General features: G+C 46.8%; 1 protein-coding gene across 1 annotated transcript in view; it reads left to right on the top strand.

The window, feature by feature from the left end:
• The first annotated feature begins 269 nt into the window (after nt 1-269).
• ITM2A (integral membrane protein 2A) overlaps nt 270-16,489 on the top strand; it is a 153,539-nt gene continuing 137,319 nt past the window's right edge. The window contains exon 1 of the mRNA XM_069612906.1: nt 270-563. Within this exon, the coding sequence (XP_069469007.1) occupies nt 483-563 (81 nt within the window). The 5' untranslated portion in view covers nt 270-482. The remainder of the gene's footprint in view (nt 564-16,489) is intronic.

Genomic DNA, 16,489 nt, shown 5'->3' with positions numbered 1-16,489 from the left:
CATCTTTTATTGGAAGGCTTTCCCTAGTAACGCAATGAAATCCATCAAATAATCTGTAACTTCTCACCAGCTTCTTTGTGAAGTCACTTGCAACATGTATTTTACTTTACACGTTGTTTGTCAGTTATTAAAATTATTCAAAACAAATATAAACATTTCATACAAAATTAAAAATATGTTTGATTAATTTACATTGTTCTTTCAAAGAATAACGGATGAAAATAAAAGGGCTTCTAATCGCAGTTTTGGTCCTGTAAAAGGAAACAATCAGTTTTTTGGAAATGGCCGTTTTCATCAGCTGATCGTTAGGTCCGCCCTCTGTTCTTTGCTAGACCAAAGGGGGAGGAGCCCTCATAGTTGTTTTGAGTCCGGACAGAGTATCGGAGCCATTGCTGCAGCTGCGTCACAGGCAGGACAGATTTTACATCCGTTGCCCAACACCTGAGAAATCGAGCAGTGCCGCCGCCCACTTCCCCGCAGACATGGTGAAGATCGCGTTTAGTTCTCCGTTTTCGGGCGTGAAAGAGCCCAAGAAGGACACCGAGGCCTTGGTTGCCGAACAGGTGAGTGAGCCCGGAGACATGTAGGTGGATGGCAATAGCTCCCCACTTGTGGTAGTTGTGATGGCGGGGCCCTCTTACATTGAAATGCTTCTGATTCAGGGATCCTAGTCGCCGAAACGTATTGAGCGGACGATGAGCGTTTGAAGAATCGATGGACAGGATGAAACTAGCTTGTTATAAGTGTGGGTGGGTGTACAGCTGTCTGAGCTTGAGCCGCCCATGTCTGTGGGTTTTTCACGGAAGAGGAGCTCGGTGCGCAGGAGCACAATTATCTGTTTGTCTTTGGGCACAACTGTGTAGGTGACCCAGCGCTGCGACTCGATTGGGGAAAAAAAGCACAAAATAATAGGTATTGTACACAGAAAAACTTATATTTGTTGGCCTAACTCTGCATTTCACAAGGTACCCGGAGCTCGGGTCTAGGCAGCCATCTTTATCAACATTTCTGTTTTGCGAAGGCCCGCTGTAGGAAATGGGCACACCTACTGGAATCAGCAGTTTACCCCCTGTTACCGGGATACGGTGTCTCTTGTTAGTTTCCCCCATTTAATTACAGCTTGCGGTTTCAAAATGCACAGCATGTTTAAAGGAAACCTCGAAGTCTCCCTTTGGTTTGTGGGAACGTTACTTTCTTTTGGGTGGCTGGAAATATATGTGCAGGTTACTCCAAAACTGGACTTTTATTCTTCAACGTCATTGATAAACGATGCAGGTGTTAAAAGCATTATACGGGCAGCACGTGACCTCTGAGATGACACTACATTTTCATCTTGTGTTTCTAACCCTGACTGTCCTTTTCAGGCCGATTTCTGACTAGAAGTAAGCTAATCTCTTGGAAAAAGACAATCCATAATTTCATCACATTTCAAACAGAAAATATACTTTAAATTGATTTCTAGGGAATTATTGTAACTGAAACACGAACCCTACTGAAGCAGTTTTAATAGTCCGAAAAATAAGTTATCATAGTGGGAAGACGAGTACCTTTTTTTAACGTTTGTCAGGTAATGTCGAATTTCTGTATCAACTTTTCGTCTGCTTACTACTTGGTATTTTTAAACACGCCACCCACACACCATTCCAAGATGGTACACATATTTACCCATTTCTAATTGGCATGGCCAGGGGCAGTCTCGCTTTGTCCTACCTCCCATCAGCTACTTGGCTTTACTCCAGTCATCGTTTTGGCCTATATGTGGTGCTTTTAAGCACCATCCAGTATCTTCAATCTGGACGTTTCGCAATTATATTTGGCAGCACTGAAACGTTGACCTTGGTGTGTGTTTTTGTTGTGCCTGCATATGCTTTATATAATATGAAGATCAAAAGTGTATCCCTCCCTTCCCCCTGGAGAACTCGGTGTTGATTGCCTTACCACTACTGATATATTGATGATTTATTTCTATCGCGCTCGTACCCAAGTGTTTCAGAGCGCGGCAAGGGAGGGAAACAGGGGAGAACAAAACAGCGATCTTACTAAGCCCAGTGACATTGGGAACGCGCAAGTGCATAGGAGAGGGGGGGGGGGAGTGCATGGCAGGGGGGAGTGCGAAGCAGAGGAGAAACAGATAAATAACAATAAATAATAAAGGCAACAAACGGTGGTAATGCAGCCAGCAATTTGCAAGTGCTAGGTTTAAGGCAGCAGACAGGGTAGGTCTGATAAGTGCAGGAAGAAAAAGGGGGGGGCTGTATGGGTACAGCTACAGACCCCAGTGCAAGGGGTGGCACAGAGGCAGTGCGGGAGGATGGCGGGGTGAGCAGGTACCTGAGCCCGGAGGACAGAGGGTGGCCAGGTGCACGGTGCCAAGAGAGAACAGATCAGCGGGGGAGTGAAGGCAGAAGAAGAGGGATGGTCTTGAGGTGCTTCCGGAACCACAGATGGTTCTCCTCAAGTCTTAGAGTGACAGGGAGGCTGTTCTAGAGGGTGGCCCCAACCGAAGATGGAGATCTACCTGCAGCTTGTTTCTTTGAAAAACGACTGACTCTGAGCGAGTTAGAGGTAGAGGAGCGAAGAGCCCGAGAGGGGAGGTATTTGCAGAGGGATAACTGAAGGTATTTTGGACCCAGGCCCCAGAAAGCCTTGTGGACAATGCAGAGGGTTTTGAATTTAATCCTTGCATCCACTGGGAGCCAATGGAGAGATTTCAGAGCTGGAGAGATGCGATCCCAGGGCTTGAGGCCAAGGACAAGTCTCGCAGTCCTGTTCTGGATTAGTTGCAGAGGGCAGAGAGTACAGGCAGGTAGATTTAGGAAGAGGCTGTTACAATAGTCCAACAAAGAGAACCAGAGCTTGGGATACCGTGAGCTTCTGCGAGAAGGTGAGGTAAGGCAGAGTGCCTCTGAGGAGGTGCAGTCGGAAATGACTTTTTAGAGACCTCAGAGATGTGGGCGGAGAAGTAAAGGGTATAGTCAAAGATGACCCCAAGGTCTTAGCCTTGCAGGTGGGGGTAGGAGGAGGGCCAAGGGAGGCCGGCCAGAGAGTGAGGGGAAAGGATGGTGAAGGTTTGCCGATGAGGAGGAACTCTGTCTTGCTGGCATTCAAAGCTCATTGGCGGCACACCAATCTTGAATGGCAGTTAGGCAATCAGAGATGGGAGAGGAGGTAGCAGAGGGCAGCCTGAAAATGAGTTGCGTGTTGTCAGCGTAGTACTGGAAATTTGAGCAGAAAGTGGCAATGCAGTGGGCGAGAGTTGCCAGGTATTGGTTGAAAAGCCAGGGCGAGAGGTTAGACCCCTCGTGAACACCACAGGTAGAGAGGAAGATAGGTGAAAGGGAGGACCCAAGCTCTCGCTGCTGCGAACTGAGCGTGATCTGCAGGTTCGAATCACGGTAAGATAGCTCAGCCTTTCATCCTTCTGAGGTCGATAAATGAGTGCCAATTTCGGTTGAGCGATATTGTATGGAAATATGTGCCCTGTAAAGCACTTTGGATTAAGGCGCTATATAAATACATCATTATCATTACTACCCGTAAGTCTTGGTAGGTTCCCACTGGAGTTCCCTTGGCTGCAGGAGGCACTTGAGCAATCCAGGCCAAGCACTAAGGGGGGGGGGTGATTCGTGCAAGATAACAACGTAGCACTTGTTTAAAAATGAAATTAATTTGTTCCGAACAAAGATAAAACAGTACAATATGGAGAAGCAGCACTTTTTAAGTAGCAGGAAGCAGTGGTGGATGAAGCTTAATTGTTGGAAAGAGCGGATAGTAGATGAGTTTAGGGCAAAGGAACAAAATGGAGAGGTGGCACGGGGGGTTTGGCAACAGAGCAGGAAATGGTTCTGAGAACGCAAAGTGTATTTCAGAGAATAACGCGCAATAAGGGAGGCAGAGCAGAGGGAGGCGAGACCAAGGATACATTCGAAGACAATGGACAGAAAATGAAAAAGAAGGCAAGATTCAAAAGGAAGACATGGAGCAAAGAGGTATTAGAAGACGGGTGACGGGTAGGGAGACCCAAGTAGAAGAGCAGGGCAATAGTCAATACGAGAGGACATCAGAGGAGGTATTAGAAGACGGATGACTGGTAGGGAGACCCAAGTAGAAGTGTAGGGCAATAGTCAATACGAGAGAACATCAGAGGATATAATAGAAGATCAGAGAGGATATAAGAAGTTTAGTGGCTTGCAAAGTAAGGATGTACACAATTATGCATAGCGAGAAGGACACAATATGCTAAAAATATGAAAGGAAAGAGTCAAGTCAAAGATGACCGCCAAGTTGCAAGCAGAAGGGGGTAGAGGAGGGGGGAAAAAGAAAGGAGGGGGTAGGGGGTAGAGGAGGGGGGGGGAAGAAAGGAGGGGTGACAGGGTGGGGATGGATGTGCCAGGAAAATGAGTACCTCAGTTTTAGCAGGGTTGACATGGAGTAAGTTGGTAGACATCCAGGCTTGGACAGCGGAGAGACAGCTAGTAACAGTAGTGTAAAGATTTGAAGAAGGCTTTGGCTATCGTCCACGTAAAGATGGAATGACATTATATAGCAAAGGGCCCAAGACTGATCCTTGTGAGACTCAATAACGTAAAGGTAGAGGCGCAGAGTTCTTACCAGCCCACATGATAGAATAGGAAAGATTAGATGGGTACGATTGAAACCATTTGAGAAGAGAATGGAGAAGAAACGTGTGGTCGACCGTGTCGAAAGCAGTCGAAAGCAGCAGGCGGATCAAGAAGAATAAGAATAGAGGAGAGATTAGTTGCGAGGCGAGACGTGCAAGAGAGAAGTCTTGGTTGAGTGTGGGGGAAGAAAACCAGTTTGCAGTGGGGAAAGAGTAGAGTGAAGATTGAGGTGAGGCTATCTGAGAATAAGCAGCACACTCAGGAGGAAGATAAATAGGGTGAATGTTAGTCAGGACCGTTATCAAGAGGGCTTCTTCAAGATTGTAAGAGCATGTTTAAGTACAGCTGAGTGTAGACTTGGGGAAATCAGGGAAGAGGGTCAAGTGGAGAAGCTGTAGGATGAGCACGGGCAAGAAGAACAGAAGTGTGTGTCGGAGAGAGTAGAGACGGATCTGGAGCGGTAGGTACCGGAGGAGATGGGGCAGAGGCATATGGGAAGGAAGAATGATGAGCAAGTAGTTGGTGTCTGTAGAAGAAAGGGATGCAAGGGGAAAGACTTGTCAGAATCTGAGAGACCATGTGGGGGGTGGGAGGGAGAGTGCTGCTAGTTAAGAAAAATCGTTTTTTTAAAGCAATGAGCAGGGCAGAGTCTTAGGATAAGTAAAGGGTGCACAGATCAGAAATGAGCTTTTTTTCTAAAGCCGCTTTGCTCGAAGTAAATTAGAACATCAAGGTTAGAACCGGAGTAGTGCAAGGTTTGGGGGGTGGGATGGGGTCTCGGTAAAGGAGCATAGGGGGTATATCTAGTCAAGTAGATGACTAAAGAGCAGCATCCTCGGTAGGAAGAGAAAAGAAATATTGCAAAGGGAGCGAAGATGTTGACTAAATAAAGCAGTGATGATGAATGAGCAAGAGGAGAAAATAGAACGAAAATAAAAGGTGATCAGAGAAATGAACGGGATAAACGGTACCAGTCCCAGGAGAGGGAGTGAAGAAAATAAGAGGAGAGAACACGTGGTAAGAATCAATGAAGAAGCGGATTGAGGGGAAGATTGAGGTCGCCAAGAAGAAAGCCGAGGAAGATTGGTCCTAGCGCCGTGGGTCCTGATTGTAGAGCTCATAGCTCCTCCCAGGGCAGCGCTCAGCAAAGGGCCCAAAGCAGAGGGCAGCGCTAGCTCTTGGAAGCAAGAAGCCAGCAGTCGTCAACCAGCAGCAACTGACAACGTAGACCAGTTATCCCAGTTCCTCATTAAGCCACCCCACAATTCGTAGTAGCCTATAACCTTTATACAACATGTATTAATATTTTCACCGCTAGCACAAGTTCTCTACTATACAGAGCACACCGCTCATCCATAGTTGGACATCTAGGTGTGTTTTTTTTTTTTCACTTCTGCTGTATTCTGAAACTTATGGCATTTTCCCCACTATCCAGGAAACTCTAATATAGGTGTCTCTTTAACTGCTGTGCTTTGAAACGTAGGCATTCTTTCCCGCTATCTAGGAAACTCAAATATGGGTGTGTTTCTTTAGCTGCTGTACTTGGGGACTTAGGCAACCCTGTATCGAGATAGCCAGACCGCCCTATAATAAGCCTAATCCTACAAGCCTGTTATCCCCTGACACCCCTATCGCATGACCACCCAGCACTAAACTGTTAAACCTATCATCACAAATGCAAGGAAGCCAAGAAGTGACGCAATCCCAACCCTGTTCTAAGCGTTGAACATGGGCTACTGACTGCCCCTGCAACCTAAATTCAAACTTCTAAACCTTACTCCAAAGGACCGCAATATGCCACAAAAAAGGAACAGGACCGCACGAAAGACAAACAGAAAAAGGAATAAACCAAATGGAGTCCCACCACGTCCCTTGCCCACTAGACATAGTTGCAACTGTTGAAACTGACCGCCTCCTCCAACACAGGGGCGAACACAACAAACGTCGGGAGAGTCTCTATACCCAACACTGTACCTCGCGGCCGACCACCCACCAGAACAACTCATGTCCAATGATGAGACGTACCAACAAACGCCCAGAAGAAATGAGAATAAAATAGACGCCCTCATTCCATATATCATAAAAATGCAGGGACACCTCTGTCAACTACAGCAAAATATAGAAGAGGAACCGTAACAAAACGGGAACCCAATACGTGACCTAGCAGCCCTTCTCAATGACAAAACACAACTATCACACCCCAAGAGCAATGTAGAAGCAGACCAATGCCAAGTCACGAGGCAAAAACGATGTTAAAAAAACAAATGAAACCATGCCACAGGGATCTACGGCCTGCTGTGCTGCCGGCAGTATTGACCTATTCTTCACAGAAACCTGGTTAGACGATAAACTACAAAGTCACACTCCACAGCTGACTACCCAACAACTTAGTGCTCCCAGGTAAGTGGCAAAGGAAAAAGGAGGACTTGCAATATCATTCAAGGAACACATGAAAGACGAACCACTAATCAAAAACCGTGAATCCCCAGTCCTTTGAACCCGAAAACAAACGTGAAAATCATACTGGTTTACAGACCACCGACCTACGACGCAACATTTGTCGACTCCTACATAGAAGCCACCACCAACACAGCCATCCAACATGAACATCTGAAAATACTTGGACTTCAACATTTGGTTTGAAGAGGAAAACACAAACTCGCATCACCCATCGAGCAACTCAAGACATGGAAACTACGCTAGTTGGTTAAAGGAGCAACACACACACAGCGGGACACACGCGCTTGACACAATCTTCGCCAACAAAAACCTTATCACTGCACCACCAATGCAGATTCTGGAGCCACCTCACCGTTAGTTTGTGATCATGCTACAAAGTAGCCCAAAATACTTACTTTCCAAAAGAAACTGGAAAACCATCAAAACAAGCAACTGCTTTGACTCACAAAACCACTAACCTAGATGAAACCGTCCTCAATGGAAAAATAGAGCTACTTCATTAATGAATCACTGAATCAATCGACGGCATCTCCCCTGAAAAACCTTTCCATCCTGAAAGAGAGTAATGTCAAAACGGATTCCCTCCCCTGCTCAATGCCATGAAAAGGAAATAGAATGGAGGAAAGAATACGACCAGGCAAAAAGATCACACTATCAACAACCAATCTGATCTTACAAAAAGGAATTTCAAAAGGCTAAAAAAGATACTACGACGACCAAATCACCAAAGCCGCCAACACCCAAAAAGAACTGTTCAACATCAAAAACGAAATTAGTAACTCGCCGGGATGCAACATTCCGGTGCCTTCACAGAAACTATGCAACAACGCTGCGGGCCATTTCAAAAATTTGCGTCGTCCATCAAATCGTACAAAGCAGACCACACACAGCCCTCACTGCCAATGGTGGATCCACAGAAGAAACGAACTTCCCACAAATATCAGTAGAGACATTAGTCAAGCTGGTAAAACCTAGCAATAAAGCAGGCTCCCCTATAGGCCGTTGCCCTCCAGACATCTACAAATGATCCTTGCACAGGGCGCACCACTGGAATGCTACAGATCGCTCGCAAGAGGGAAGTACTGCTGTCATTCAAATCGGCGTACATCAACCCACTCAAGGACATGACTGGCAAGACCTCTCCAACTAGAGTGATATTTCAAACATTCCCATCCCAGCAAAACTGCTATGATCCTAAATCTATGAACTAACACCAGAACATGCAGAAAAAAGCAAGCTGCTGGACAGGCGCAAGTTTGCTTTAGACGCACAGACGGCAGATCCAACACAAACTCTGCCCTGATACTACTCGACCTCTCTAGCGTTCGACAGTCAGCCATGACATCCGCATCAAGAGATTAGTAAATGGGAATAACTGATCTAGCCCTGCTCTGGGATAAATTGTTCCTAACCGAAATCGTTTGGATAAAACCCTTCAAATCCACTCCACGGGACACCAACTGTGGAGCACCACAAGGATCATCCATATCCCCACTGCTCAATCTACCTGACTCCATTAATCAAGCTCAAACCCTATGGCCCGATCACTCGCAGGCAATCTAGAATCACTCATCCTGACACAATACATCTCCGCACCCACCCACACGAGATGTTGCACCCTCAATGTGATTTCCAGCACTACAACTACATCTGCCCAGCCCCCCTACCATGGACTGACTCAGCGATTTACTTTTGCATACCGCTGAGCACTGCGGCTGGTGTTCAAGGCCACTCGCGATCACCACCATCACCCCTTTACCACTCCACTATGGAACAAAGTCGTAATCACCCCAGATCTAGCACACTCACTCCTCAACTCTCCATAGCTTGGCCCCCAGGAAGGACCACCAGTGATCGAATCCTTCGACCGCTGGCTTACAAACTCCCTCGCTCAAACAAAATGGAACTCTCGGAGATCAGGACCAACACCCAGGTGGTTCACTACCAATCTCAAGCACTGCCTGGAACAGACTGGGAGAGCTGACCCTTCAGCCCAGAACAAATCTGCCCTAGCAAGAAAAACCAGAACATACAGACTGAAAATCGTAAAAAGCAAGAAAACATTCTATGGGAACAGAATCCTAAATGCTCGAAACCCAGGCAAGGAACTACATAGAATCATAGCCGAATTCAAATCCTCATAGCCGAATTCAAATCCCCTGCATGCCTGAGTCAGCCCAACCAATCTCCCAAGTCCTATGTGACACCTTATCACTGCACTTCCACAATGCTGCTAATAACAGACTCTGCCATCATCTCTAAATTAAAACAATTTCCCCCGCCACCCATCCGCCCACTGACCGACCTTCAAACACAACCCCTGATACAAATACTTGACTTTCTCTCCCATCACACACCGAGTTCCTCTCACTCGTAGCAGATAGCCGCCCCTTCACGCTCCCCCAGATGACCCCTGCCCACCCGCCCACCTCAAAAACATGCTACCCTACACCCCTGCAGGTAGTGTTGCACGCACGCACAATCCTCCACCACATCAGGATTTTTCCTGAAAGCCTTAACACTATCGACATCAAACCCAAAAACCGCCCCTCCACCCATTCCTCCCTCCAGAACTACCGCCCCATCTCTAACACGTTTCATCGCAAAATTCATGGGCTGCATGGCATACAAACGGCTTGGTCGTTTTGCTGAAGGCAACAACCTCCTAGAGCCGGCAACAACCTCCTAGCGGGGGGTGGGGGGGCCGCGGCGATCTTGCCTAGTCTCCATCTGGGATGACCTAAAAAGAACAGCCGGCGTAGAAGGCTGCACTTTACTCATCCTGCTGGACCTCTCTGCAGCCTTCGATGCCATCGATTGCACCATCCTACTAGACTGGCTACAAACACTAGGACTCGGAAACACAGCAGCTCTATCTCAATCGATCACAAATCCTGCACCTTCACAATTTCACATCCACATCATGACCAGTAAGGAAAGGTGTTCCACAAGGAGCATCCCAATCTCCCCTAATTTTCCACTTCTACCTAAAACCCCTGTCCGCAATCATCCGCTCATACAATCTTGCCTGCTACAACTACGCAGACAGCCAGATCATCCTCCAATGTCATGGCTTTGGCAATCCGGACCTGTCGCCATGCCTCTCGGATATTGACCACTGGATGACGACCAACTACCTCATCCTCGGCCCTGAGGGAAAACTGAAATTGTAGTTTGCTGGAAAACAGCCCTCCTCCATCCTTGGCTTCAACCCCTAGGACAAGCGCTGGCAATCTCATGTGGTAAAAATCCTGGGATGCACACTGGACTCAGACCTATCCCTCACCCAACACACCACTACGTATCTAAAACCTGCTTCTTCCATCTACGGATTCTCAGGTGTATCTTCCCTTGCCTCACCTATCCACACCGTTGTTAGGCCATCAACTCTATCATCCTGTCCCACCTAGATTAGGCAAACTGCCTCTACCTAGGCGCTCCGGTATCTTATCTAAGGAAACGCCAAAGAATCCAAAACTCTGCTGCAAGCCTGCTCGTTAACCTACCCGCCAGAGAACGCATCAGCTCGACAAAGTCCTCCATTTGTTCACGATTGGTTGATGCACTACCTTTTTAAGCCACCGCGCTGTCCGCAACACTGGACCGTAATTCTTTCGAGACCAAATTATTCCCTACCAGCCCTCAAGGAATCTCAGATCTCGCACAGCATTTCGCAGAGTGGTCCCTTATCACAACTCTTCAGGCGGGGTGGATCCTCCTTCTCCGTCCAAGCACTAATAAGGAGCTCCCTACCCCTGCACATTCACAACACTGAAAACCACCTGAAATTTAGAAAGGGCCCTAAAATCCTGACTTTTCCCATAATATCCCCTCAAAACCCCACTGCCGAACCCAACATTCCCGTACACCAATTACAACACAGGCCGGCAGCATTTGCAACGGCTCACCTGACACTGCCGCCCCATGCACAACAACATTCCTTACCTTACAAATACACCGGGAAGCCAGCAGTTTTTGCTGTGGCACACTGCAATAAACTCACCTGCCCTCACCGCCCAGACCCTCACTCCAGAGAGACCACGAATGAGACCACACCGTCATCACTGGACAGAGATCGCTGGATCGCACTGAACTCAAGCCGGACAACTTCGAAGCTTAAGGTACATATACCTCACCTCTGTGGACACAGGCCACACGGATGGCCAAACATCCATGCACCATAGAATGCAGCCATGGCTATGCTAGTCTGGTTTAGCAGCGCATATAGCTGTCCACACGGAAACACCTGACTTACCTCACACCTGAGGTACCCCGACACCTCTGCCACCAGCATACAGCGACTACCAACGAAATGAAATTCGGTATAGCTGGCCACACATCGACTCTTTCAACAATAGCACTCGATCGTAAACCAACGGCGCCCAGCCACGTGCCTGACTTTATATTATTTTGGCTGCTTAGTCGTTCTGACCTGGCATCAAAAACTCCCTTCCAAAAAGAAATATGCAATAGGAAGGATCACCTCAAATTCAGAAAACTACTTAAAACCTGCAACTCGGAACCAGACGGAAACTACGAAAGAAACACCAATGGGAACAGCATGTCCCACCACAAGCGCACATGGAATGAAGTATCTGGAGAGGGGGGGATGGAGCGAGCACAGGATTCGCCCTCTCCCAAGCCAAACCCCTCCGTTGGGCAAAGCCTATGGGGCAGGCACCCTAGCTGCAGACGAGGGGGAGGGGGGGTATTAACCAATAACTGGCAGGTGCACCCCACTGACGACTTAAGAGCAACCCACAACCGTACCGATCCCAACCCAGGGGTGGCGGGGTGCCATGACCACCTTCCCGCCCACGGCTACTGGACAGTTAGAGGCATGCCACCACCACGGAATGCTCCAGCAGACAACACTGGCTCAGATGCCTGACGCAACGAAGTATCCCTGCCAACCCAATTGCTAAAACCTCAACTCTCTGCATCAAACGCTACCGCTTCCTTGCACAGCAAACTGCATTCACTTCACTACAACAAAACAAACCACACATAGTCTCACACAACAGCAAATGGGGAAAGTCTACCGATCCATAAACTGCACCCATGTGCAGTTAACGGTGTTAACCAAACTGAAGCTGTCAACAGGACATCACAGCTCTCACTCTACCTTCTCCTGCTATGCCCTACTAACCCATCCTACTCTTATCTTTCAGATCTGCCAGGGGACCACTCCGGTGGTGATAGTGCGCAGTATAAATGTCCTTTAACATTAACAATTGTGCTGACCACCAGAACGTTATTCAACTGCTGGTGGCCAGTTCTCAGGGGACACATAACCCGACCTGAGTTGGGCAATGAAAAGACATTCACACAGCATCTAACCAATTGGGTGCACTGTTTGGCATCGGCAAGGAGACAAATCACTGTTGCACCCTTGGGACACCGAACTCTCCACTTGATTGATCCCTCCCTCGCCCCACAGCCCTGAGGCCCATCTGCCAAGGGGCAATTTGAAACCGCTTACACCACCATAATGTTACTTCTAATTACCAATTTGTATTAATTGTAAGACTTCCTTTCCAAGCGAGTCCCCAGGAGCCTGGTTAACTGACCTCGAGTATCATCTGGACTCCTCTCCCAGCGATTGTCTCCTGGCAACTGTCAGCTTGAAACATTTCTCTAGCATGCTGCCATGACTTGAGCACTCGAGAAAATCATTTTTGCCCTGGAAGAGTGGGTCTGTCAGTGTGAAAAACCCAGTGGCTAACTTACCCGCACCGCAGCCTGTCAGGATGGCTGTTGTGTGGGTTTTTTGTATGCAGTACCCTTTTGGTGCATTACAACAACCCTGACCTCCTGGCAATAGGAACCCACCAACCTTTGTTATGAGTCTGTACTACACAGGTTGGTAGCGGGTTGTAAAGGTTTCCAATCGGGCGTCACACACTGTACCAGGACTCTTGTCCTTATCTTAGGAGTTAGCTCTCAATTAGAATACCTTTTCTTTATTTTCTATGAATTCAAATTGAGCTGGCACCCAACCCGTCTCACACCCCCTTTTACAAATACCACGTGTCACAATGGACCATAAACCAGACCGGTGTGTGGTAATACAATATTGTGGCATAAAATGGTACTCGGAATTGGTTTTTTTAAATGTGCGACTGAATAAATTATCAGGGATGTAATATCACTAGCAACTACAAGGCAAGGTATCAACAAAGGGCAAGCCACTTTAAAGGAAAAACACAGTGCAGCCGAATTTTGGGAAAATAAAGCTGTGAAAAGAGAATGGGTTTGGAAAGAAAGAACACGTTGTACTTGCACTAGATTATCAAGACTAGATTGTTAGAGACACGGTACGCTCCAAGGTTAATTTTCAACTAACCTTTTCACCCCGCGTTCAGCTCTTTGTGGGAATTACTTATGATTCAAAATATGACTAAGGATCTACGCAAGACAAAGATAGCAGAAGACTGGCGCTAACGCTTGATGATCAAGGACGGGGTACACAGAGAATTTGGACTGTTTTAAAACAGTTACCAGGGTATGGATAGGATTACTTGGAGAGTGGAACAAAGACACGGTATTAAGATGGTGTATGCTAGGGGGTGGGGAAATACTCCCAATCCGCGCTGGAGTTTGGAATTTGGGACATCCAACCAGGTTTCTGGACTCGAGTTAATATCTGGTCACCGCGGGGCTCTCTAGCAGAAAACAGCTGGACCTGTCTGGTCATGGCACAGCGGCATGCAGGTAGTGGGGCTAAAAGCCGGTCTGGTCACAAGATACCCTCCCAGAGGGTACCACAGGTTTTCTCTCTTCTCCCAGTTAGTGGGGTTTTGGTATGGGGTTTAGTTCTAAAGGGTGGTGGCAACTGTCCCTTTTCTGGCAGTGGCGTCTGGAATCTGCAGGGTGAATCTGGAATGTCTGGATACGCAGGTGGTGGAAAATTCAGAGTGTCCTTTGTCTCTTGTCTCTATCAGGCGAGTGACATCACTAGATTTATTGTTGGGCAGAACTAAGCTAGACCTACCCTTAAGAACAGGATAGGTCAACCTATGCAGGCCCCCTCCTCAAGGAGGGGGTTTCAGATTATGGGGTTGTGTTTTTATGCGGTGCAAAGCTATTCTGCAATCCTTTTTGCCTAAAAAATCTTAACATAAATCGCACAATTATACAGTTGTGGCACTTTTGCAAATTATATAGGCAAATTGCATATTTCATACAGAACATGGTAATCCACAACATTATTTTGCCCTTAATTGTTTTCACGGTTTTTAGTGGGAACCGCTTCACCCAAAAGTCCACAATTTTAGGTATGTTTACATATTCTCATAAGGCATATTTCCATGAATTTCTAACGTTCCACCATATGTAATTTTCATTTTCCTGGCGTTGCCACAATATCTTTAAGGCCACAAAAATAACCTTTAAATTGTAAAACTTTTACTGCATTTCCAGGTTTTCGAACTAAGTCTTTTTATTAATAAAAACAGTCTTTTGAGCCAGGTTGGCTGGCCCTTTGTCCTCCAAATATATTCGTCTTTCCAGGCTGCCGCCAAATGTCAGTTTAGCCCAGGGCTGCCATGGAGTTTCTCAGTTTCGGTGAATGGTAGGTGTCATTTCCACAAGTAACACGTAGGTGTCCCAGAAATCCATGTGACTCCTTTTGGGGGAAGTCTACACCTGTTGCCAGCACACAATTGTCCTTTGAAGCCATGCAGGAAACCTGTTTGGCTGGTTTCCCAGTACAGCTAAAGCATTTATTTACTCATTTAGTTTTGCTGAGCCCAAAAGGCAAGGCTCTTAAAATAGAACATTACATTATATTTTAACCAAACTCCCCTTACATTTCTAGGCAAGGACAGGGCCTTATTCAACATTACACTTTTAAAACCGATATTGTTCTTGTTTGCAAAAGCCCATTTGGACACGTGGTGAATTCTGCTGGGATGTCCCTTTCTCTTCCATCTGGATTCCAAACATTGTTTGCAGCCTTAGTCGGTTTCTCTTACGCAATCTGTTCAGCACAGGTCCACTGAAACTTGACATAGTTTCTGGTGATTTCCCAGATCTCGCCTGACACAGCCTGTCATTCATTGAGAGATGTTTCCTTTGCTAAAGCACAACTGGAATATGGCTGGGCATAGTTGGGCCTTACTGTATATTGTTTAACAGTTGAAGAGCCTCCGGGCGCATCAAATGTAAAACATTTTCCTTTTTCAAGTGGAAATTCTGAGCTAGCAACAAATCAGCACTCCTTTCAATTTTCCTCTTTGATGCACATGAGAAAACACACTGGCAGCCTTTCTCGGTGTGATCCCTGTTCCATCTTGCCCAGTAGGTGCTTGACAAGACAGTGCAGCCATCATTTTGTAGCTGCAAAACGCAGTTTTGATGCGAGGCAACGGTGCTCCAAGGAGCCAGCGCTGCCATTCTGCTGGTAACAGCGGAAGTGCAGCTTGGTGATGGAGGGGAATTCTGCTGAGTGGGTAAACCTCAGTGTTGAGCAGCCAGGCTTATCTCAAGAGGGGGGTCAATGTGAGCTGTAGGGGAGTTGCACAGAGATAAGTGTTCAAATAAACACTTTAAACGCACAAGGTTTCTTGAATAAACAATTATTAATTTATTTATCAGTCAGTTAGAATAAGCCTTCTTCAGAAGGGAGCAATATAAAAGCAACCCACAAACGCTACACACTTAGTTTCTAAATCAGTAAAGACCCTTTTAGGGATGGCCAACAGCCACAACCTACCCCTTCAATAATTAGGGTGCTGGGGACATTAATATCTTACTGTTGCATTTACAATACTCTTAGAACTTGGTCGAAGGAAAATGGTATTGGAACAAACCATGGACCACAAATATTCTTGCAGGCAAATACTTTTGGATCCCCTAAGCATAATCATTCAGTATAACCGGTTAAGCCATCAATGGGCAAAAATCTGTATGAGCTGAAGCACTTCTGGTAGGCAAGTAGAAAAGCCTTTGCACAATGTTTTGTCTTTGAAGAAAATAATCAAATGTAGGGCTACAAGCTGTTTAGGCTTGTGAGTAGGTAGAAGATGCAAGCAACTCTACAATAAGAGGTAAGTTCTCTGATTTAACAGTATCTTTGGATTGAAGAAAAAGTGCAGCAGACGACTCCTGTTCTTGTGCAGCTCTGCAGATCTCACTGTGCCTGGACCTCAGTCGTGGGGACAAGACGGATGACTTCTGGGGGCTCTGCACTTCAATGGGACGGTCACCGCTCATTACCGGAAATCTTCAAACAAGTGGCGCTTCCGTGCTTCAGCTCCTTGCGACTACCGCAAATAGCAACACCACAGTTTCTAGCTCTCGATGGACTTATCTTGCTTGTGGGGTCCCGCACTCTGAGGGACGCTCAGGCGCGGTCAGTCCTGCTTCCTGGGAGTCCGGAGGATCTTCCTTGAGCTCTTGGCCAA

Source organism: Ambystoma mexicanum, chromosome 5p (genome assembly GCF_040938575.1).
Source record: "Ambystoma mexicanum isolate Mex_15411 chromosome 5p, UKY_AmexF1_1, whole genome shotgun sequence".
In the NCBI taxonomy this organism is placed as follows: Eukaryota; Metazoa; Chordata; class Amphibia; order Caudata; family Ambystomatidae; genus Ambystoma; species Ambystoma mexicanum.
The sequence above is the reverse complement of the archived record's forward strand: the minus strand, read 5'-3'. Positions and strand labels throughout refer to the sequence as shown.